General features: G+C 46.4%; 1 protein-coding gene across 2 annotated transcripts in view; it reads right to left on the reverse strand.

The window, feature by feature from the left end:
* MYO5C (myosin VC) overlaps positions 1-25973 on the reverse strand; it is a 333517-nt gene that overhangs the window by 154857 nt on the left and 152687 nt on the right. For both annotated transcript variants that reach the window (XM_063926097.1, XM_063926096.1), the window contains exons 23-25: positions 22664-22757; positions 22508-22571; positions 21114-21294 (exon numbers count right to left, since the gene is read on the reverse strand). In XM_063926097.1, the coding sequence (XP_063782167.1) occupies positions 21114-21294; positions 22508-22571; positions 22664-22757 (339 nt within the window). The remainder of the gene's footprint in view (positions 1-21113; positions 21295-22507; positions 22572-22663; positions 22758-25973) is intronic.

Consider the following 25973-nt stretch of genomic DNA (forward strand, 5'->3'; position numbering starts at 1 on the left):
CATGATATATCTGTGCTGAGTGCACTGCTCTGCTCACACTGCCTAATTGTGGGGACTGGGGAGCAGTTATAGCAGGAGTACAGTGCACAGTTTTGCTGACATTGACCACCAGTCCAGTATACGTTTGTCTGCCTGAAAAACACTCCTGTGTTTTTTTTTTCTTTCTTCATACTAGTTTAGCAGTCTGCTGACAGTGTCCACCAGGTCCGTTATACAGTATATTATATATATAAGCAGCAGTACGGTAGGCCACGGCTGTACCTACCTCTGTGTCGTCAGTGCACTCGTCGTCCATAAGTAATATAATACTATACTATCCATCCATCTACATTGTATACCTGTGTTGTTGTTTTTTTCTTCATACTAGTTTAGCAGTCTGCTGACAGTGTCCACCAGGTCCGTTATACAGTATATTATATATATATAAGCAGCAGTACGGTAGGCCACGGCTGTACCTACCTCTGTGTCGTCAGTCACTCGTCGTCCATAAGTAATATAATACTATACTATCCATCCATCTACATTGTATACCTGTGGTGTGTTTTTTTTCTTCATACTAGTTTAGCAGTCTGCTGACAGTGTCCACCAGGTCCGTTATACAGTATATTATATATATAAGCAGCAGTACGGTAGGCCACGGCTGTACCTACCTCTGTGTCGTCACTCGTCGTCCATAAGTGATATAATACTATACTATCCATCCATCTACATTGTATACCTATGGTGTTTTTTTTTTCTTCATCCTAGTTTAGCAGTCTGCTGACAGTGTCCACCAGGTCCGTTATACAGTATATTATATATATAAGCAGCAGTACGGTAGGCCACGGCTGTACCTACCTCTGTGTCGTCAGTCACTCGTCGTCCATAAGTAATATAATACTATACTATCCATCCATCTACATTGTATACCTGTGGTGTTTTTTTTTTCTTCATACTAGTTTAGCAGTCTGCTGACAGTGTCCACCAGGTCCGTTATACAGTATATTATATATATAAGCAGCAGTACGGTAGGCCACGGCTGTACCTACCTCTGTGTCGTCAGTGCACTCGTCGTCCATAAGTAATATAATACTATACTATCCATCCATCTACATTGTATACCTGTGGTGTTTTTTTTTTTCTTCATCCTAGTTTAGCAGTCTGCTGACAGTGTCCACCAGGTCCATTATACAGTATATTATATATATAAGCAGCAGTACGGTAGGCCACGGCTGTACCTACCTCTGTGTCGTCAGTCACTCGTCGACCATAAGTAATATAATACTATACTATCCATCTATCTACATTGTATACCTGTGTTGTTGTTTTTTTCTTCATACTAGTTTAGCAGTCTGCTGACAGTGTCCACCAGGTCCGTTATACAGTATATTATATATATAAGCAGCAGTACGGTATGCCACGGCTGTACCTACCTCTGTGTCGTCACTCGTCGTCCATAAGTAATATAATACTATACTATCCATCCATCTACGAATTTCCGAGCCCACCCGCTGGCGGTGATGCAGGGCAGTCTGGAGCGACTGCTGATGCTGACATCTGGTCCGGACTGAAGGACCTGCCAACGATTACTGACATGTCGTCTACTGTCACTGCATATGATTCTCTCACCATTGAAAGAATGGTGGAGGATTATATGAGTGACCGCATCCAAGTAGGCACGTCAGACAGTCCGTACGTATACTGGCAGGAAAAAGAGGCAATTTGGAGGCCCTTGCACAAACTGGCTTTATTCTACCTAAGTTGCCCTCCCTCCAGTGTGTACTCCGAAAGAGTGTTTAGTGCCGCCGCTCACCTTGTCAGCAATCGGCGTACGAGGTTACTTCCAGAAAATGTGGAGAAGATGATGTTCATTAAAATGAATTATAATCAATTCCTCCATGGAGACATTCACCAGCAGCAATTGCCTCTAGAAAGTACACGGGGACCTGAGATGGTGGATTCCAGTGGGGACGAATTAATAATCTGTGAGGAGGGGGATGTACACAGTGAAAGGGGTGATGAATCGGACGATGATGATGAGGTGGACATCTTGCCTCCGTAGAGCCAGTTTGTGCAAGGAGAGATTGATTGCTTCTTTTTTGGTGGGGGCCCAAACCAACCAGTCATTTCAGTCACAGTCGTGTGGCAGACCCTGTCGCTGAAATGATGGGTTCGTTAAAGTGTGCATGTCCTGTTTTTACAACATAAGGGTGGGTGGGAGAGCCCAAGGACAATTCCATCTTGCACCTCTTTTTTCTTTCATTTTTCTTTGCGTCATGTGCTGTTTGTGGAGTATTTTTTTGAAGGGCCATCCTGCGTGACACTGCAGTGCCACTCCTAGATGGGCCAGGTGTTTGTGTCGGCCACTAGGGTCGCTTAGCTTAGTCACACAGCTACCTCATTGCGCCTCTTTTTTTCTTTGCGTCATGTGCTGTTTGGGGAGTATTTTTTTGAAGGGCCACCCTGCGTGACACTGCAGTGCCACTCCTAGATGGGCCAGGTGTTTGTGTCGGCCACTAGGGTCGCTTAGCTTAGCCATCCAGCGACCTCGGTGCAAATTTTAGGACTAAAAATAATATTGTGAGGTGTTCAGAATAGACTGAAAATTAGTGGAAATTATGGTTATTGAGGTTAATAATACTATGGGATCAAAATGACCCCCAAATTCTATGATTTAAGCTGTTTTTTAGGGGTTTTTTAAAAAAAACACCCGAATCCAAAACACACCCAAATCCGACAAAAAAAATTCGGTGAGGTTTTGCCAAAACGCGTCCGAACCCAAAACACGGCCACGGAACCGAACCCAAAACCAAAACACAAAACCCGAAAAATTTCAGGTGCACATCACTAGAAAATATACTGCTTCATACAGAAACGCCTACAAAATTCATGAACAGATGTGACAGGAACCTCACATCACTGTTGTGTGCTGCTATTAAAGTTCTAGGGTACCAAATTGGTCAGGACCAGTCCTGGTACCCCACCCGCTGGTGGCTGCAGCCACAGAAGATAGCATTCCCCCTCATTACCTTATCCCTGATGTAGTGTGGCCATTGGAGGTAGTGCAATTATGTAGCATGGGAGTTGTATTGTAGTGATGTAGTGTGGTGATGTAGTATGAGAAGGGAGTGCAGTGACATAGTGCAAGGATGTATTGCAGTGATATAGTGTGGGGATGTAATCTGGGGAGATATCGTTGTGATGTAGTGTGGGGAAATAGTGTTTGTGATGTAGTGTGGGTTAATAGCATTGCTAAGTAGTGTGGGGAGGTTGTGCAGTGATATAGCGGTGGGATGTAGGGTGGGGTAGTAGCATAGTGATATAGTGTAGGGAGGTGGTGCTGTGATAGTACGGAGATGTAGGGGTAAATTTACTAAATCTTCTAAAACAGAATTGGTGATGTTGCCCATAGCAACCAATCAGATGCTTGACATTTCTCTATTGCCTTTTAGAAAATAATAGACTGCATCTCTGTTTTAGAACCTTTAGTAAATTGTGCACCATAGCGTGGGGAGCTTGTGCACTGATATAGTCTGGGGATGCAGAACAGTGATTTAGTGCAGGGATGTAGTGTGGGTAGGTAGCACTTCTGTGTGGTGTAAGTTGTATAAGGAGCTCAACTGTGTGGCGTAAAGTGTATAAGGATCTCTACTGTGTGGTGTAACATGTATAAGGAGCTCTACTGTGTGGCGTAACGTGCATAAGGGGCTCTATTATGTGGTGTCATGTGTATAAGGAGTACTACTGTGTGGCGTAACATGTATAAGGTGCTCTACTGTGTGGCGTAACGTCTATAAGGAGCTCTACTGTGTGGTGTAATGTGTATAAGGAGCTCTACTGTGTTGCGTAAAGTGTATAAGGAGCTCTACTGTGTGTCATAACCTGTATAAGGAGTGCTACTGTGCGGTGTAACGTATATAAGGAGCTCTACTGTGTGGCATAACGTGTATAAGGAGTGCTACTGTGTGGCGTAACGTATATAAGGAGCTCTACTGTGTGGCGTAATGTGTATAAGTAGTGCTAATGTGTGGTGTAATTAGAATTGGGAGTACTATTGTGTGGTCACGTCTCTTCCCCACAAAGACTGCACCGTTGTTGTTGTTTTTTTTTTTTTTTTTTTTTTTTTTTTGGGGGGGGGGGGATTTACATACACTGACTGACTGGGAGGGGAATGATTGAGGAAGAGGGGTCCCAAATTGGTGTCTTGCTTAGGGCCCCATGAAGTCTAAATCCACCTCTGATGGCAAAGGAGACAGGAGGCCTCAGACTAAAGACAGCACAGAGACCACCACACCTTCGTATGCATGTGATGCTCTTTGGTAAAGCATACCCTTTTCAGGGTACAGTAAAAGTAGGGGCAATGGGAGGACAATGTGTGTGCAGGAATTTGATGTATTATACTGTGCACTGTAATAATGTGTGGGAGATGTGAAGACCTCCACATTTTCAGAGACTTATGGTGTTCTTAAAGTGGGATGCAGCACTCTGCAGGTATAAAGGACAGAAGAGAGGTAGGGACATCATTGTGTGTCTAGAAGACTATAATGCATTATAATGGTGTTGTGTTGCACATTGTAGGAAATACTGTACATACCTTTTCTCATGGGCATATGGTTTTCCCATGGAAAGGTGAAGGGGAATAGTACAGGTGTTGAGGAAATTAGATATCTGGAGTGTGTGTGGGACAGGAAAACCTGAATGTCTCATGTACTGCACATAGTCAAATACGATTAATGTTTTATTGAGTTGAGATAAGCCTGTGAAGACAGTAATATGTTCTATTGACTCCTCATAGGGCCCAGGTAATTTCAAAGGAAGTTTTATAAACTGGGTCACGTAACCGGATTTTGAGGTTGCAGTACAAAGAAAACATACATGGAAAAGAGGAAGACCCTGACGAACAGTATATATGAAGTAATACTAATTACTACCTGAAACGGAAGATTATATCTGACTACCAGTGATGGACGTTCCAACCTTGTAGCAGTAGCTCTGACCATTATACTAGTGGTAAAGTTGTAGTATTGACTAGAATTACTTGTGGAACTAGCACCCAGGGGCCTGATTCAGATGTGGTTGGAGCTGCTATCCATTGCTAGCACTGTATGGTAATGCACCAGACGCCTCCTCTGCAGTAGTGATCCGAGCTGCGTCCTAGCACGCAGCATCAGATCCCTCACTCACTATTGGGTGGCTTGCGGCACCCAAGCTGATGCGCAAGCCCCCCTTTCACAGAGGCCAGGAAATATCCGTGTAACCACAGAGATCCCTGGCCTTTTTCCTCAATCTAAACAGCGGGCAGAAACAGAGGCCATCACCGTCCCCTCCCCACCCCCAAACGACATCAGACTGTCAATAACTGACAGTCTGATGCTGGACTGCATGCTACATTGCAGGACCCGTTCATGACCACGCAGAAAGAACGGGTCCTGCGCATGTGCAAAGTACCAATAACAGGTACTTTGCGATGCACAGTGCACCTCCAACCACATCTGATTAACCCCCCATGAGTAGGAGAGGAAGCGGTAGCAGTGAGTAATATTGCTAATGAAGAATAATGGAGGTATTCTAAATGAATTATATTATATGATCCTAGATTTACCAGCTGCCTGTAAAGTAAAAATTGCTTTCTGGATACACAAAATAAAACCAGCAATTGTCTAAGCCCTTGGGTAACTTATCTGATTAATATGCAGACCTTCAATAAACATTCTGCAGTTGCAGGCGTAGATTCCAGTAAATTACGTAACACATATTCTAAACGACATCAACAGTAAATATCAAAACAGCCCCAAGTACGTAAACACAAACATTGGGGTCAATCCAATTAGGTGAGAGTTGAGTCCTAAGAGCCGTTCTCACAGCGAGCTCACACTACAAATTTTCATTTGCAATCTAGTTCCAAACTCACATTCATTTTCTAAATTAAATTTGTGTTTCTCTTACGTCCTAGAGCAGGCATGTCCAAACTACGGCCCTCCAGCTGTTGTGAAACTACATATCCCAGCATGCCCTAACACAGTTTTGCTGTCAGAGAATGCTAAAGCTGTGTCAGGGCATGCTGGGATGTTAAGTTTCTCAACAGCTGGAGGGCCGCAGTTTAGACATGCCTGTCCTAGAGGATGCTGGGGTCCAATTCAGTACCATGGGCTATAGACAGGTCCGCAGGAGCCATGGGCGCTTTAAGACTTTTTCAGAGTGTGAACTGGCTCCTCCCTCTATGCCCCTCCTCCAGACCTCAGTTTAGAAAAATGTGCCCAGGAGACAGGTCGCACGCTAGTGGAGCTCTACTGAGTTCTGCTAAAATAGGATTTTAATACCTACCGGTAAATCCTTTTCTCTTAGTCCGTAGAGGATGCTGGGGATGCTTCAAGAACCATGTGGTATAGACGGGATCCGCAGGAGTCATGGGCACACTATAAGACTTTGAATGGGTGTGAACTGGCTCCTCCCTTTATGCCCCTCCTCTAGACTCCAGTTATAGGAACTGTGCCCAGGGAGACGGACATTTTGAGGAAAAGGATTTATTTAATGTTTTTAAACTAAGGTGAGACACATACCAGCTCACACCTCAAACACGCCGTACAACATGGCATCCAACAACAACGCATGCAACGGCATGACCAACATCAGTCACAGACTGACTGAACTTAACTCAACATGAGCTTAACCATAACCAAACTGCAGATACAGCCCGCACTGGGACGGGCGACCAGCATCCTCTACGGACTAAGAGAAAAGGATTTACCGGTAGGTATTAAAATCCTATTTTCTCATACGTCCTAGAGCACAGGTTCTCAAACTCGGTCCCCAGGACCCCACACAGTGCATGTTTTGCAGGTCTCCTCACAGAATCGCAATTGAAATAATTAACTCCACCTGTGGACCTTTTAAAATGTGTCTGTGAGTAATTAATAAAACTGTGCCCCTGCTGGGTTACCTGCAAAACCAGCACTGTGTGGGGTCCTGAGGACCGAGTTTGAGAACCTGTGTCCTAGAGGATGCTGGGGATGCTTCAAGAACCATGGGGTTTATACCAAAGCTCTAGAACGGGCGGGAGAGTGCGGATGACTCTGCAGCACCGATTGACCAAACAAGAGGTCCTCCTCAGCCAGGGTATCAAACTTGTAAAACTTCGCAAAGGTGTTTGATCCCGACCAAGTAGCAGCCCGGCAAAGTTGTAACGCCGAGACCCCTCGGGCAGCCGCCCAGGATGAGCCCACCTTTCTGGTAGAATGGGCCTTCACAGATTTCGGTAACGGCAATCCTGCCGTAGAGTGAGCTTGCTGAATCGTATTACAGATCCAACGTGCAATAGCCTGCTTGGAAGCAAGAGCCTCAATCTTATTGGGAGCCCACATGACAAACAGAGCCTCTGTTTTCCTAATTTGAGCCGTTCTGGCGACATAGATTTTCAAAGCTCTGACCACATCGAGAGACTTCGATTCCGTCAAAGTGTCAGTAGCCACTGGCACAACAATAGGCTGGTTTACGTGAAACGATGAAACCACTTTTGGCAGAAATTGCTGACGAGTTCTCAACTCCGCTCTATCAGCATGGAAGATTAAATAGGGGCTTTTGTGAGACAAAGCCGCCAATTCAGATACCCGCCTTGCGGAAGCCAAGGTCAACAACATGACTACTTTCCAAGTAAGGAATTTAACTCAACCTTACGAAAAGGTTCAAACCAATGAGATTGCAGGAACTGCAACACCACATTCAGATCCCATGGCGCCACTGGGGGCACAAAGGGAGGTTGGATGTGCAGTACGCCTTTCACGAAGGTCTGAACTTCTGGAAGGGAGGCCAATTCTTTCTGAAAGAAAATTGATAAGGCCGAAATTTGTACTTTAATTGAGCCCAACTTTAGGCCCGCATCCACACCAGCTTGCAAAAAATGGAGCAAACGCCCCAGCTGAAATTCCTCCGTAGGAGCCTTCTTGGATTCACACCAAGACACATATTTCCTACAAATACGGTGGTAATGCTTTGCCGTTACTTCTTTTCTAGCCTGAAGAAGTGTGGGAATGACTTCACTGGGAATACCCATCCGGCTAGGATTTGGCGCTCAACCGCCATGCCGTCAAACGCAGCCGTGGTAAGTCTTGATACACGCACGGCCCTTGTTGTAACGGGTCCTCTCGTAGAGGAAGAGGCCAGGGATCTTCTATGAGTAATTCCTGAAGATCGGGCTACCAGGCCCTCCTTGGCCAGTCTGGAACAATGAGTATCGCCTGAACCCTTGTTCTTCTTATCATCTTTATCACCTTTGGAATGAGTGGAAGTGGAGGGAACACATATACCAACGGAAACCCCCACGGTGTCACTAGGGCGTCCACCGCCATCGCTTGAGGGTCCCTTGACCTGGAACAATATCTCTGAAGTTTCTTGTTGAGGCGGGACGCCATCATGTCTATTTGAGGAATTCCCCAACGACTTGTCACTTCTGGAAAGACCTCTTGATGAAGACCCCACTGTCCTGGATGGAAATTGTGTCTGCTGAGGAAGTCTGCTTCCCAGTTGTCCACTCCTGGAATGAAGACCGCTGACAGAGCGCTTGCATGTTTCTCCGCCCAGCGAAGAATTCTCGTGGCCTCGGCCATTGCCACGCTGTTCTTGTTTCGCCCTGGCGGTTTATGTACGCCACTGCTGTTATGTTGTCTGACTGAATCAAGACAGGCAGACCTCGAAGATGTTCTGCTTGCAGAATGCCGTTGTAAATGGCCCTTAATTCCAGAATGTTTATGTGCAGACAAGCTTCCTGGCTTGACCACTTTCCCTGAAAATTTCTTCCCTGTGTCACTGCTCCCCAGCCTCGGAGGCTTGCATCTGTGGTCACCAGGATCCAATCCTGAATCCCAAACCTGCGCCCCTCCAGAAGGAAGAACTGCCATACAGAAAGGCCTCGTAGGCCGCCACCATCTTCCCCAGCAACCGAGTGCATTGAAGAACTGACACCTTTGCTGGTTTCAGAATCTGTTTTACCATGTTCTGTATTTCCAGAGCCTTTTACACTGGAAGAAAAACTCTCTGCAATTCTGTATCCAGAATCATACCCAGGAAAGACAGCCGTGTCGTCGGAACCAACTGTGATTTTGGCAAATTTAGGAGCCAACCATGTTGCAGAATCGTCAGGGAAAGGGCAACATTTTTCAGTAATTGCTCCTTGGATCTTGCCTTTATGAGGAGATCGTCCAAGTACGGGATAATTGTGATTCCCTGCTTGCGCAGGAGAACCATCATTTCCGCCATTACTTTGGTGAAAATCCTCGGAGCCGTGGACAGACCAAACGGCAACGTCTGAAATTGGTAATGATAATCCTGAACAGCAAACCTCAGGTAAGCCTGATTTGGAGGATATATGGGGACGTGTAAGTAGGCATCCTTTATGTCGACCGACACCATAAAATCCCCCTCCTCCAGACTGGAGATCACTGCTCGGAGAGATTCCATCTTGAATTTGAATTTTTTTAGAAAGAAATTGAGGGATTTTAGGTTCAGAATTGGTCTGACTGAGCCATCCAGCTTTGGGACCACAAACAGGCTCGAATAAAAGCCTTCCCCCTGTTGTGATGGGGGTACCGTGACAATTACTTGATTTTGACACAACTTTAGTATCGTAGCGCGTACTACCTCCCTTTCTATAAGAGAAGCTGGCAAGGCCGATTTGAAAAATCGGTGAGGGGGCACGTCTTGAAACTCTAATCTGTATCCTTGGGTTACTATTTCTACTATCCAAGGATCCAGGTCCGAGTGTACCCAGACCTGACTGAAAAGTCTGAGACGTGCCCCCACTGGTGCGGACTCCCGCAGAGGAGCCCCAGCGTCATGCAGTGGATTTGGTAGAAGCCGGAGAGGACTTCTGCTCTTGGGAACTTGTCACAGCCTGTGGCCTTTTTCCCCTTACTCTTCCTCTCGCAGCAAGGAAGGAGGACCCTCGTCCTTTTTTGAATTTATTGAGCCGAAAGGACTGCATCTGATAGTGAGGCATTTTCTTCTGTTGTGCAGGAACATAAGGTAAAAATGACGACTTACCCGCGGTAGCCGTAGACACCAGGTCAGTTAGGCCGTCACCAAATAGGAAACTACCGTTAAACGGTAACGACTCCATCGCCTTCTTAGAGTCAGCATCAGCATTCCATTGATGAATCCACAATGCTCTCCTTGCTGAGACTGCCATGGCATTGGCCCTTGGTCCCAAAAGGCCAATATCCCTTACAGCTTCTTTTAAATATGCTGTAGCGTCCTTGATATGACCCAGAGTCAAAAGCACTCTATCCCTGTCTAGGGTATCTATCTCAGATGACAAGTTATCTGCCCACTTTTCAATAGCGCTACTCACCCATGCCGAAGCAACGGCAGGCCTGAGTAGCGACCCTGTAGTGACGTAAATGGATTTTAGTGTATTTTCCTGCTTACGATCCGCAGGATCTTTTAGGGCTGCCGTGTCAGAAGACGGAAGCGCCACCTTTTTGGATAGACGCGATAAAGCTTTGTCTACCGTGGGGGTTGCCTCCCATTTTCCCCTGTCCCCAAATGGAAACGCATATGCCACTGGAATTCTTTTGGGAACCTGTATCTTCTTGTCAGGATTTTCCCAAGCCTTTTCAAAAAGCGCGTTCAGTTCATAAGAGGGAGGAAACGTTACCTCAGGTTTCTTTCCTTTATACATACAGACCCTTGTATCAGGGACAGCAGGATCCTCTGTTATATGCAACACTTCTTTTATTGCCACAATCATGTACTTGAATGCTCTTAGCCGGTTTTGGATTTAATCTGGCATCACTATAGTCGACACTGGAATCAGAGTCCGTGTTGGTATCTGTATCAGCTATCTAGGTAAATGCCCCGAAGGGGTCTGAGCTTGTGACAAAGCATCCTCCATGGATTTCCTCCATGTCTGGTTCTTAGACTCAGATCTATCAAATCTCTTAGTCAACCGAGTCACATTTGCATTTAAAACACTCAACATATTTACCCAATCATCCATCGGCGGTGCCGACACGGTCACTCTCACAGTATTTTCTGTCCCCACTCCAGCCTCCTCCTGGGAAGAGCACTCAGCCTCAGACATGTCGACACACACGGACCGACACCCACAACCACACTGGGGCTATAGGAGACAGACCCACAACAAAGCCTGTAAGAGAGACACAGAGGGAGTTCTGCCAGCTCACAACCCAGCGCCTATCCCGGTACTGAAGCGAGTAAAAAGACTGCCCAGACCTGTTAGCGCTTTATATATATAAATAATTAGCACCAAATCACTTGTGCCCCCCCCCCCCCCCCCCCGTTTTGCACCCTGTTACTTGTACAGTAGTGTGGGAGGCCAGGCTCAGCGTCTCTGCAGCTTCTGTGAAGAGAAAATGGCGCTGGTCACAGCTGTGAGGGCTAAGCCACGCCCGCTTCATGGCACGCTTCAGTGCCGCTTAAATTACATATTTATACTGGCGGGGGTCCCGTAACTAGTGCCAGTGCTATTTGAGGGTCCTATGCTGCCCAGGGCGCCCCCCATGCGCTCTGCACCCTGCAGTGCCGTTCATATGTGCAGGGGCGGAACTGTGGGCGGCAGTGGAGTCGGCTGCCGCCGGGCTCCTGACCTCAAGGGGGCACTTCTCCACTGTCTCCCGCTGACGATCGCTGCTGCAACTTTTTTTTTTAATGATTCTTACAGACACGGAAGCTGCCTCCTGTATATACAGAGAGCTGGCACTGGCTGCAGCTAGGGGGAGCTCCTCCCGGGCCCTTCCAGTAAGGCAAGCCAGTCGAGTGAAGCTCTCTGTTCCTCCATCAGGCTGATGATAGCCAAAGGTAGGCACTGGCCTCAAGCTGCACTGTGGTGGGGAAGGTGTAGTTGGGGGTGCTGGGGGGGGGCTTTGATAAATGTTGGAAGCACTGTGTTTTGTGTGTGCATGTTTTAAGTGAGGTGTGTGTGTGTTTTTAAGGAAAGTTGTGTGTTCAAGTAAAAGAGGCATGTGTGTGTGTAAGTGAGAGGCATGTGTGAGAGGCATATGTGTGTGTGTGAGAGGCATGTGTGTGTGAGAGGCATGTGTGTGTGTGTGTGTGTGTGTGTGTGTGTGTGTGTGTGTGTAAGTGAGAGGCATGTGTGTGAGAGGCATGTGTAAGTGAGAGGCATGTGTGTGAGAGGCATGTGTAAGTGAGAGGCGTGTGTGTGTGTAAGTGAGAGGCATGTGTGTATGTGTGTGTAAGTGAGAGGCGTGTGTGTGTAAGTGAGAGGCATGTGTGTGAGAGGCATGTGTGTATGTGAGTGTACGTAAGAGGCGTGTGTGTGTGTGTGTGTGTGTGTGTGTGTGTGTGTGTGTAAGTGAGAGGTGTGTGTGTGAGTGAGAGGCGTGTGTGTATAAGTGAGAGGCATGTGTGTGAGAGGCATGTGTGTGTGTGAGGCATGTGTGCGTAAGTGAGAAGCATGTGTGTGTGTGAGAGGCACGTGTGTGAGAGGCAAGGATTAAAGGAGGCATTTGAGCATTTCTACAGGACTATGGGGGTTATTCCGACCCGTTCGCACGCAGCGGTTTCTCGCTGCGGTGCGGAATGCGCATGCACGGCAGACGCTGTGCGCGTGCACGACGTTGCCCGGCGACAGAGGTCGCCGGGTTACGTCGCGCCTACCGACGGAAGCGCAGAGGCGACCGCTAAGAAGATTGACAGGAAGGAGGCGTGGCAGGGTGGATCCGGACCGTTAGAGAGCGTTTTCGGGGAGCGGTGAGTAAAACGCAGGCGTATCCAGGACAACGGAGGGCGGAGGAGTGACGTCAAAGCCGGGCCCATCATCGCTGGATCCATCGCACAGGGTAAGTAGGTATAGGGCTAGTCTATTTCTGCTTGAAATTTTTTTAGCTTAGCAGGGCTGCGCAAGCGATCGCAGACCTGCTAAGCTAAAATACACTCCCCCATAGGCGTGGACTGTTGATCACAGCAGCAGCTAAAAGTTGCTGGCTGCGATCAACTCGGAATGACCACCTATGTACACAGCACGCACCTGGTCTGTACATACCTTACAAATATATGGAGGGGTGTCCATTTCTGAATGTGTGTGTGAGTGTGTGAGGCGCGCGTGTGTGTGTGAGGTGTGTGTGTGTGTGTGTGTGTGTGTGTGTGTGTGTGTAAGTGAGAAGCGTGTGTGTGTGTAAGTGAGAGGCATGTGTGTTTACGTGAAAGTGGCGTGTGTGTGTTTAAGTGAAGGAGGCATGTGTGAGAGGCATGTGTGTGTTTTTAAGTGAAAGAGGCATGTTTGTGTTTAAGTGAAAGGCGTTTGTGTGTTAAAGTGAAAGTGTTTTTTATATATATCGGCACACCGCTGCGCCAAAGCATCTCCATCGAGACCTGCTGGCGGGTGAGGGAGCACTGTAGGTGTACTATAAAAGGTATGCTGGTATCTGTTTTTATTGTAATGACTGACTTGGAGTGCATCCACTTTTTATGTGTATCTATATTACTATTGGGAAAGGTACCTGAGCACGCTACTACTGTTCACCCTGAGTGCCGAATAGTTACATATGGTATGTGTGTGTGTATATGTAGGGGGACACCAACATTTATCATGCCTCCGGGCCACTGGGACGAACTTATGCCACTGCATATGTGGGAGCATGGCGCGCAGTGCGGCACCTCAAAAGCCATCTTCTGCCGCCACTGAAGTCTTCTGATCTTCCTTTACTCACCCGGCTTCTGTCTTCTGGCTCTGTGAGGGGGGTGACGGCGCGGCTACGGGAACAAGCAGCTAGGCGCACCATGTAATCGAACCCTCTGGAGCTAATGGTGTCCAGTAGCCTAAGAAGCAGAGCCTTTGAACTCAGAGAAGTAGGTCTGCTTCTCTCCCCTCAGTCCCACGATGCAGGGAGCCTGTTGCCAGCAGGTCTCCCTGAAAATAATAAACCTAACTAAGTCTTTTTTCTGAGAAACTCTGGAGAGCTCCTCAGTGTACATCCAGTCTCACTGGGCACAGAATCTAACTGGAGTCTGGAAGAGGGGCATAGAGGGAGGAGCCAGTTCACACCCATTCAAAGTCTTATAGTGTGCCCATGACTCCTGCGGATCCCGTCTATACCCCATGGTTCTTGAAGCATCCCCAGCATCCTCTAGGACGTATGAGAAAAGACTTTATGTTAGGTTTTTTATTTTACAGGGAGACTGCTGGCAACAGGCTCCCTGCTTCGTGGGACTTAGGGGAAGAAGTAGGAACCAACTTCCTATGTAGTTTCATGGCTCTGCTTCTGCTGACAGGACACCATTAGCTCCTGAAGGGTACTGAATAGTGGCTGCGGCTAGCGCTCATTTCCACAGCACGCCGTCACCCCCCTAACAGAGCCAGAAGTCAGAAGGTGGGTGAGTACATTACCGGAAGCCTGAAGAGAGGGGAGCTCCGGTCATCGTGACGGCATAAGGTACTGCGCAGCGAACGGGTCGCTGCGCGAGCATGCTCTCCATTACACAGAGCCCAGCATGGGTGCAGAGTGCTGGGGGGCGCCCTGAGCAGCATGAAACACCTACTCTCACTGGCAAGAAACGTAATATACATGTATTTTACCTCTGTTTTTACACCCCCGCCAGTATAAATAATATTATTGCATTCTGCTGAGGAGAAGCGCGCCATCACAGGTGGGCGGGGCTTCTCCTCAGACTGCCTGCACTCCCTAACTCAGCGCCATTTTCTCCTGCGGATGCAAGGCTGATGCAATGCTGGTCTTCCTCTCAACATCTGAACAAGTATCAGGGTGTTATAGAAGGGGGGGGGGGGGAGTTTAATAAGGCGCTGAGCTGTGAGCTGGCAACTCTGTTCTGTGTTCCTCTGACAAATTTCACTGTGGGTCTGTCTCCGGTAGCCCCCCTGAGTGTCTGTGGTGTGAAATTACACGTGTGGGACATGTCTGAGAATGGAGGGAGTTCTTCCCCTGAGGAAGCCATTTTAGGTACACAGGAATGTAATGTGGTGGCTCTGCCGTCGCAGCAAGAGCCTGAGTGGTTGAGAGAGTTACGCAAAAGTGTATCTAAAATTAATAAGAGATTAGATAAGTCTGAACAGCATGCAGAAAACTGGAGAAAATCTGTGGAAGACGTGATTTTTGCTAGTCCTCCCTCCTCATCCACAGGGGACCCCTCCGGGTCACAAAAACGGTCATTTGCACAAGTAGTCCAGAATGATACCGACACGGACTCAGATTCCAGTGTCGACATTAGTGATTCCAGGGGGACTGAACCAAAACTGTCAAAAAGCATTCAATGTATGATTGTTGCAATTAGGGAAGTGTTAGAGGTTACAGAGACACCTCCTGTGCCTCAGGAAAAAGCTTATTTTAATAAAAATAAAAAACCTGATGTAACGTTTCCTCCATCTAATGAATTAAATAAACTCTTTGAACAGGTCTGGTCTAACCCAGAAAAGAAATTTCAGATTCCCAAAAGAATTCAGGCGGCTTACCCCTTTCCTGAAGAGGACAGAAAAAAGTGGGAGTCACCCCCCATTTTAGACAGTGCTCTGTCAAGGTTAACTAAAAAGGTGATTCTGCCTGCGCCTGGGACGGCTTCATTAAAGGAGCCGGCAGACCGCAAGTTAGAGACGACGTTAAAATCTCTTTATGTGACAAATGGTACATTACTCAGTTGCCTGTGCATGGGTGAGTAATGCTATAGAAAGGTGGTCAGAAAACTTGTCAGCAAGTATTGACACTATAGATAAAGATGATATGCTCCTAACGTTAGGTCATATAAAGGACGCTGCAGGTTACATGGCGGAAGCTATGAAAGATATTGGTCTCTTGGGATTAAGAGCCGCTACCATGGCGATTTCAGCACGTAGAGCGCTGTGGATTCGTCAATGGAATGCAGACGCGGAGTCCAAAAGGAATATGGAGACCCTCCCATACAAAGGGGTGGCGTTATTTGGGGATCAGCTGGATGCCTTAGTTTCTGCGGCTACCGCAGGTAAGTCGGCTTTTCTGCCTTATGCACCGGCTCCAGCAAAGAAGACACATCACTCAAATCAAAATACAAAAAGGGCAAAAGTACCCCTTTCTTCGCACGAAGAGGAAAGGGAAAAGGTAAGAAGTCCTCAACAACTTCAGGATCACAGGAGCAGAAATCATCCTCTGCTTCTGCAAAAACCACAGCATGACGCTGGGGCTCCTCTGCGTGAGTCCGCGCAGGTGGGGGCACGTCTGAAACTCTTCAGTCAGATCTGGGTACAATCAGATCTGGACCCTTGGAATTTACAAATAGTGTCCCAAGGGTACAAGCTGGAGCTTCAAGACCTTCCCCATGCCGATTTTTCAAATCAGCCTTACCAGCTTCTGCTCAAGACAAAACAAATGTGACAGATGCAATACAGAAATTATGTCAGGACGAAGTAATTGTCCTAGTTCTCTTGTCACAACAAGGAAGAGTTTTTAATTCAAGCCTCTTTGTAGTCCCGAAGCCGTACGGCTCGGTCAGACCGATTCTAAATCTGAAAACACTGAATCTTTGCCTCAAAAGGTTCAAATTCAAAATGGAGTCTCTGAGGGCAGTGATCTCCAGTCTGGAGGAGAAGGAATTCATGGTGTCTGTGGACATCAAGGATGCTTACTTGCATGTTCCAATTTATCCTCCGCATCAAGCTTACCTGAGGTTCGCAGTACAGGATGGTCATTACCAATTCCAAACATTACCATTCGGGCTATCTACAGCACCAAGGGTGTTTACCAAGGTGATGGCGAAGATGATGGTTCTCCTTCGCAAGCAAGGAGTCAACATTATACCTTACCTGGACAATCTCCTGATAAAGGCGAGGTCCAGGGAGAAGTTGGTGCAGAGTATTGCTCTTTCCCTGACAGTGCTTCAACAGCATGGTTGGATCATAAATTTTCCAAAGTCACAGTTGGAGCTGACGAGAAGATTATTATTTCTGGGAATGATACTGGACACTGAAGTACAGAAAGTATTTCTACCAATGGAAAAGGCTCTGGAAATCCAGAAGATGGTCAAACAAATTCTGAAACCAACGCGGGTGTCGATTCATCAATGCATACGTTTGTTGGGAAAGATGGTAGCAGCCTAAGAAGCACTGCAGTTTGGCCGCTTCCATACCAGAGGTTTCCAGTGGGATTTGTTGGACAAATGGTCCGGATCACATCTACACATGCATCAGAAGATAATCCTGTCGACAAAAGCCAGAATTTTGCTCCTGTGGTGGCTACACAGTTCTCACCTCCTAGAGGGACGCAGGTTTGGGATTCAGGACTGGATCCTGGTGACCACGGATGCAAGTCTCTGTGGCTGGGGAGCAGTCACACAAAGGGAAAACTTCCAAGGAAGATGGTCAAGTCAAGAAACACTTCTTCACATAAACATTCTGGAGTTGAGAGCCATTTACAACGGCCTTCTACAAGCGGTGCATCTTCTTCAAGATCAACCCATACAGATCCAGTCAGACAATGTAACAGCGGTAGCTTACATAAATCATCAGGGAAGGACGAAAAGCAGAGCAGCAATGGCAGAGGTGAAAAAGATTCTTCTCTGGGCTTCTCTGTCGGCAATTTTTCATCTGGGAGTGGACAACTGGGAAGCGGACTTCCTCAGCAGACACAATCTCCATCCAGGAGAGTGGGGCCTCCACCAAGAAGTCTTTGCAGAGGTGACAAGTCATTGTGGCATTCTTCAAGTAGACATGATGGCATCTTGTCTAAACAAGAAGCTTCAGAGATATTGTTCCAGGTCGAGAGACCCACAAGCAATAGCAGTGGATGCACTGGTGACCCAGTGGGTGTTTCAGTCGGTGTATGTGTTCCCTCCACTTCCACTAACACCAAAAATTCTTAAGATCATAAGAAGAACAAGGGTTCGAGCAATCCTCATTGTCCCAGACTGGCCAAGGAGGGCTTGGTATCCAGATCTTCAGGAGTTAATCATAGAAGATACTCGGCCTCTTCCTCTGTGCGAGGACCTGCTCCGGCAGGGGCCGTGCGTGTATCAAGACTTACCGCAGCTACGTTTGACGGCATGGCTGTTGAGCGCCGGATCTTAGCCCGAAAGGGTATTCCCAAAGAAGTCATTCCCTCACTTATTCAGGCCAGGAAAGGAGTAACGTCTAGACATCACCACCGTATTTGGAGAAAATATGTATCTTGGTGTGAAACCAAGAAGGCTCCAACGGAGGAATTTCAATTAGGACGACTTCTCCTATTTTTACAGGCAGGTGTGGATGCAGGCTTGAGATTGGGGTCAATCAAGGTTCAAATTTCGGCTTTGTCCATTTTCTTTCAGAAACAAGGAAAAACAGACAAGAAATTCTTGGGCGCTTACAATTAAGGTCCTGCAATGTTTAATTAAAACCAATCTAAGACTGCAGCTCCACCCAGAAGTCACTGTAACTTCAAAAAGGAATAAGTACTAAAACCAGAAAAAATTAAGCGCTGTCCAGATCAGTTAAAATTATAAACATACAACATTTATTAAATCCACACGGCCGGTGTATTAAAAAATCAATGAAAAAAACTAATTTTATCTCAGTCTATCTAGAGTGAGTTCCTTCAATTGAATGCTTGTTAGTCACAATCGGTTAAGCACATGAAGAAAGGCTTGAAACGTTCCATACAGTTTTTAGTGGCAAAGCAGAAAGGGTTAATATCTGTACTTAGTAACTAGTTCCAATTGTGGTAAAGTATCAAGCAAAGGCAGTTAGTATACGTCCTCAGTGACTATTTCCATTTGTAAGAATAAGTAGCAAGCGGAACTGGTTGGTATATAATTAGTAACTGTTTCCCATTGTGGAAAATATATTGAGATATACTTAACAGTCCAGCGTGGCCACGCTAACTATATAGCTCCACTCCTGCGTGTCTTCAGACCTGTAAAACTCCTGCAGTCAAGGAGACTACTCAACCTTTATAGCAGAAAGCAATGCAATACGGACCTCACGCTCAAGGCAACGAGTGGCAGCCAAATGGAGATCCCCAGCCATGGGTCACACTCCTCTTTTACGCGTTTCTCCGCCTGTAATGGACTCGGAGGCTTCCTCAGAAAGATAAATACACGGCCACTTGATTTCTTTATTTAAAGCTTTGCCGAGCAGCTACTTGGTCAGGGGCAATCACGTTTGCAAAGTTTTACAAGTTTGATACCTTGGCTGCTGATGACCTAAAATTTGGTCAATCAGTTCTGCAAGAACATCCGCACTCTCCCGTCCGTACTGGGAGCTTTGGAACAACCCCATGGTACTGAATTGGACCCCAGCATCCTCTAGGACGTAAGAGAAAACAGGATTTTAATACCTACCGGTAAATCCTTTTCTCCTAGTCCGTAGAGGATGCTGGGCGCCCGCCCAGTGCTTCTTTACGTGCAGTAGTTCTATTTTTATAGTTCTTACACAAGTTGTTGTGTTAAAATAGTTCTTCAGCATGTTGCTGAACTTGTTCATGCGTGTTGGCATGTGTTATGTTGAATCCCATGTTGTGCGGCATGGTTGAAGTGTGAGCTGGTATGAATCCTGCCACTAGCTTAAAAGTAAATCCTTCTCTCGAAGTTGTCCGTCTCCTGGGAACAGTTTCTATACTGAGGTCTGGAGGTGGGGCATAGAGGGAGGAGCCAGTTCACACTCTGAAAAAGTCTTAAAGTGCCCATGGCTCCTGCGGACCCGTCTATACCCCATGGCACTGAATTGGACCACAGCATCCTCTACGGACTAGAAGAAAAGGATTTACCGGTAGGTATTAAAATCCTGATTTTCACTGCACACCCTCTGAGCACGGAAAAAGTTAGGTCAAATCTTTATCTTAAGGTAAAAATGTTGGGATACAGTGCAGAACCCCTATTACACACATCCTAATCAATAATCATGTACTTGGAGGATTTAAATAGCATCATTTGGCCAATAAAGACATGTCAGTTCTTAGGGATTTTAAGAATAGACATTTTCTGTAAAGACATTGGGGGTCATTCCGAGTTGATTGCTAGCTGCCGTTGTTCGCAGCGCAGTGATCAGGCGAAAAATCTGCATTTCTGTGCATGCGTATGCTCCGCAATGCGCACGCGCGACGTACGGGTACAAAGGCATTTGTTGTTTAGCACAGGTTCTAGCGAAGTTTTCAGTCTCACTGACGGCCGCAAGAAGATTGATAGGAAGGGGGCGTTTCTGGGTGTCAACTGACCGTTTTCAGGGAGTGTTTGCAAAAACCCAGGCGTGTCTGAAAAAACGCAGGCGTGGCTGGGCGGGTGTATCACGTCAAATCCGGACCCGAATAAGCTGAAGTGATCGCAAGCGCTGAGTAGGTTCAGAGCTACTCAGAAACTGCACAAACTGTTTTTGCAGATCTCGGCTGCACAAGCGTTCGCAATTCTGCTAAGCTAAAATACACTCCCCAGTGGGCGGCGGCATAGCGTTTGCATGGCTGCTAAAACTAGCTAGCGAACGATCAACTCAGAATAACCCCCATTGGCGGTAATTCAGAGTTGATCGCAGCAGCAAATATGTTAGCAGTTGGGCAAAACCATGTGCAGTGCAGGGGGGGGGGGGGCAGATATAACATGTGCAGAGAGAGTTAGATTTGGGTTAGACTCTGAATTACCCCCATTATTTTGATGAAAAACACTTGTTTGCTGTCATTTTTCCACCATTAATAAAAAGTGCAAAAATCTGCCATTTGACACCTTTTAAAAACCTTGAGTACTTTCCTTATGGCCACTAAGGGGTAAATTTACTAAGATGGGAGTTCTATTTAAGATGGGATGTTGCCCATAGCAACCAATCATATTCCAGGTATTATCTTCTAGAAGGTGCTAGATAAATGAGAAGTAGAATCTGATTGGTTGCTATGGGCAACACCCCATCCTAAACAGAACTCCCATCTTAGTAAACTTACCCCTAACAGTCTATATGGTCCTGCTATCTCACTTGTCACTTTTAGGGGTCCAGGATGGTTTCCACACTTTTTCATGCACTTCTCCCAGATCACATTGTGTAGACAATTTGCGCAACCTCACCATAAAAGCCGTAAATTAGCAGTTCTTATTGGATCTCGAGTTTGTCGGGTGTGCATATACTTGCGATGTACAGTATGTGAGCTTTATGAAACAAACTCACTTAAGCAAACTCGCACCTAAATGGACTGATCCCATTGTTCTGGATAAAGTGAGTTTCCTACCTTTGCCTGGCTGGACAGCTGAGCCACCTCCAGTTGTAATCCATCAGTGAATTTTGTCTGTTCTTCTATCTGCTTTACAAGTTTCTTGTTTTTTTCTTTCAGAGCCTCAATCTCCTCTTTCAGCTGCTTTATCTGTTTTTCATAATCCTTTTTCTGGATTTCAAAATGTTTTTCAAGCTTACTGTGTAAAGGGAGTAATATCACTAGTGCAACTGGTTACGGCACAGGGTCAAATAGAGGCAGTGTCTACTGGTAATAATTACACATGGATGTCCTGCTAGAAACACTGAAATTAATTACAGAAAGAACACGTTGTGACGTTACCACTTGAACATCTATAAGGCTCTGTGCACACTGGTGTTGAATATGACTGCCTGACAATATTTGTATTTATGCTTTGCTCTTGAAAATGATTTCAACGCATGTTCTCAAACCCTAACTGTGGCATAGTAACTAAGCACCAAGGTGTAATGCTGACTGATGCTGTGATTACAGTAAAAATTAATGTGAAATAAAGCGAACACCCGTAATAAGTTACACGTGTATAGGACCATTTGCTTACAATACAGTTTGGAAAATCACTAGAAAAAGTAGTTTATCAGAATATACTGTATATTTTTGCTCCCTTTTCAGACCTTAGGGCACCATTTATTTATTATGCGGTTTTGGACCTTATAATTATAATTACTTATCACCACTATTCGTGGCAATAAGAAATGAAATACTGCCGGGATGTACTATAGTTCACATGCAGGGACAGGGACTCAGATAGGGGCCCCTCCCTATTATGTGTATAAATTATGTGACTGCATTACTGATCACTTTACTTTCACTTCCCAGCGGCTGCCACCGCACTACTGTGTATGTGTGGCATGCTGACAGCGCATACGCGAGCGGTGAGTGTTGGGAGAGGATCCTACTCTCCCAGTGCTTTTTGTGATCTGTAGTCTATAGACTATAATGTCTAACACCATCTTCAGATGGCATTAGCTGTGGGAGTCGAGCTCCGACTGTGAAGGTACATTTGGCAAGAAAACAGCCCCCATAGGTTTCTATGGGGATTGCTTTTGCAGTTTTGAACATCTCTGATATAGAAATCCCTCTACAGATACAATTGGGGGATACTTATTAATTGTGTGTGCACCACGGAAACACCCGATATGCTTGAAACATTGGGTTGATAAATATGACTCTTAGGGAGATAAACTTATGAGACAAATATTTAAGCAAATGCCAATGTGATGCAAAAATGGGAGTGCAATTATCTACATGTACTCAATCCATATTTTCTTTGATACATTTGAATAATACAAGAAAAAAGGTGCAATTTGCTCATCCTTTTTTGCTTACAGAAGACAATCTCATTATATCATCCATTAATGAACTGTACGTACATTCTTTGTTTTTCTTCTTTTTCCACGTCTGAAAACAGTTGGTTTGTCAGTTCATTCATTTTATCTTAAAAGAAAACAGCACAAAGTTCACTATATCTTTCAATTTCCTATATTATAAAATTAGATTTTAGAGGGAAGAGAATATAAACGACTTACCCTTCATTTCCTGAGTCTTCTCTTCCAGTTTGACCTCCAACTTCTGTTTCTGCTCCAAAAGGTCAGTATTTTGCGATTGTAGTTTGCTCATTTTCTGACAAAATAACAATTAAATCATGATATGTAACAACTAATCTGTTGTTATTATTATTTAGAAAACAGAGGCCTTACAGTCAATTTCATTATTTACTACATTCAGTGGGCCAACTGTAATAGGTCCCGATTGTTAAAAAATTGCCACTTTTTCGTGCCACATAAATCAGTGATTTTTTTAATTTAAAAAAATCACCACTTTAAATACTGCTGCACAATCGCTGACAATCAGGATCTATTACATTTGGCCCAATAGGTCCTTCTTCCTCTTTCCTGAACAACAAAAGCAACAAGTACTGCCTAGTAGATATTTACAAAACCATATTAGATTCAGATTATTTCATGTGTAAGCCAAAAACGACATCAACATGTGATTAATTTAATCTAAAAGTATATGATTAATCACATAGTTTAGGCCCATTGTGATCTGGGCTATTGGTTGGTGAATCAAGCAACCACACCCATCCACTGTCCCATGTGAGTGGCCATTTCAACTGCCGAAATGTATTGTTTAGAATAGTGGATTCACACATAGGGAGATTGATAATAATGTCACAACAGCTTAAGCGACTGCTATCTCAGATTTTGATCCATGTTAGATTTTGACCCATTAGCACACCGTCCTATATATATGGTCATTACCAAAGCTGTCTCAAATGGAGCTGGAATATCAGTTTCTAACTGGACAATATATTTTACATTCATGGTTCTTATGTTTTGCTAAAGTGATATCAATTATTGACTGAATAGATTAAAATTGAATGTTTTCACAATTACTAAGGTCTCTTCTTCGGTATATCATATTTGATATTAGAACATTTACATTTTGGGGTTTGTGGTAGAAATAATTTGATGTACAAATAAGCATTGATAACTGCAAAAAAGAAAGATACAAATCCTAAATTAGAAACTAAGCAAATATAATGAAAAGGTTAAAACCCGGAGTATATATCAAACCTTATGTAAATCATACAACATTGGCAATTTATTACCGGTCTCAAAATGTGCTGTGATTAGCTGTTACCAGTTATCTTTTATATTACACAGCATCGCTGGGGTACAAGTCAGGAGTGAATCAGTATGGGATCCCGAAGGTTGGGATCCCGGTGGTCATAATAATACCGATGCTGGAATCCCGGCATGTGAGCGCACGCTTCAATACCACTAATTTATTCCCCATCGGGGGGTGGCGTGGATGTGCATTTGGGGCCCTGGTCGGGATTCAAGTTCACAGGTCCTAAATTGATTTCACATACCTGCTCACTGTACACTGACTGACCACACCCTGTGGCTGCACAAGGCACACACCTGCTCACTGTACACTGACTGACCACACCCTGTGGCTGCACAAGGCACACACCTGCTCACTGTACACTGACTGACCACACCCTGTGGCTGCACAAGGCACACACCTGCTCACTGTACACCGGCTGACCCCATCCTGTGGCTGCACAAGGCACACATCTGTTCACTGTACACCGACTGACCCCTTCCTGTGGCTGCACAAGGCACACACCTGCTCACTGTACACCGGCTGACCCCATCCTGTGGCTGCACAGGGCACACACCTGCTTACTCTACGTCGACTGACCCCGTCCTGTAGCTGCACAGGGCACATATCTGCTTACTCTACATCAACTAAACCTGTCCTTTGACTGCACAGGGCACACACCTGCTCACTGTACACCGGCTGACCCCATCCTGTGGCTGCACAGGGCACACACCTGCTCACTGTACACTTACTGACCCCATCCTGTGGCTGCACAGGGCACACACCTGTTCACTGTACACCGACTGACCCCTTCCTGTGGCTGCACAAGGTTCACACCTGCTCACTGTACACTGACTGACCACACCCTGTGGCTGCACAAGGCACACACCTGCTCACTGTACACCGACTGACCCCTTCCTGTGGTTGCACTGGGCACGCACCTGCTTTACTCTACATCGACTGACCCCGTCCTGTAGCTGCACAGGGCACACACCTGCTCACTGTACACCGACTGACCCCTTCCTGTGGTTGCACTGGGCACACACCTGCTTTACTCTACATCGACTGACCCCGTCCTGTAGCTGCACAGGGCACATACCTGCTCACTGTACACCGACTGACCCCATCCTGTGACTACACAGGGCACACTCCTGCTCACTGTACACCTACTGACCCCATCCTGTGACTGCACAGGGCACACACCTGCTCACTGTACACCGACTGACCCCATCCTGTGACTGCACAGGTCACACACGTGCTCACTGTACACCTACTGACCCCATCTTGTGGCTGCCCAGGGCACACACCTGCTTGCTCTACATCGACTAAACCCGTCCTGTGACTGCACAGGGCACACATCTGCTCACTGTACACCGACTGACCCCATCCTGTGATTGCCAAGGGCACACACCTGCTTGCCCTACATCGACTAAACCCATCCTATGACTGCACAGGGCACACACCTGCTAACTGTACACCGACTGACCCCATCTTGTACACCGAATGATCCATCCTGTGGCTGCACAGGGCACACACCTGTTCACTGTACACCGACTGACCCCATCCTGTGGTTGCACAGGGCACATACCTGCTCACTGTACACAAACTGACCCCATCCTGTGACTGCCAACGGCACACACCTGCTTGCTCTACATCGACTAAACCCGTCCTGTGACTGCACAGGGCACATACCTGCTCACTGTACACCTACTGACCCCATCCTTTGGCTGCACAGGGCACAAACCTGCTCACTGAACACCAACTGACCCCATCCTGTGACTGCACAGGGCACACACCTGCTTACTCTACATTGACTGACCCCATCCTGTAGCTGCACAGGGTACATACCTGCTCACTGTACACCGACTGACCTTATCCTGTGACTGCACAGGGCACACTCCTGCTCACTGTACACCTACTGACCCCATCCTGTGACTGCACAGGGCACACACCTGCTCACTGAACACCTACTGACCCCATCCTGTGACTGCACAGGGCACACACCTGCTCACTGTACACCGGCTGACCCCGTCCTGTGACTGCCCAGGGCACACACCTGCTTACTCTACATTGACTAAACCCGTCCTGTGACTGCACAGGTCACACACGTGCTCACTGTACACCTACTGACCCCATCCTGTGGCTGCCCAGGGCACACACCTGCTTGCTCTACATCGACTAAACCCGTCCTGTGACTGCACAGGGCACACACCTGCTCCCTGTACA

This window comes from Pseudophryne corroboree, chromosome 6 (genome assembly GCF_028390025.1).
Source record: "Pseudophryne corroboree isolate aPseCor3 chromosome 6, aPseCor3.hap2, whole genome shotgun sequence".
Lineage (NCBI taxonomy): Eukaryota > Metazoa > Chordata > Amphibia > Anura > Myobatrachidae > Pseudophryne > Pseudophryne corroboree.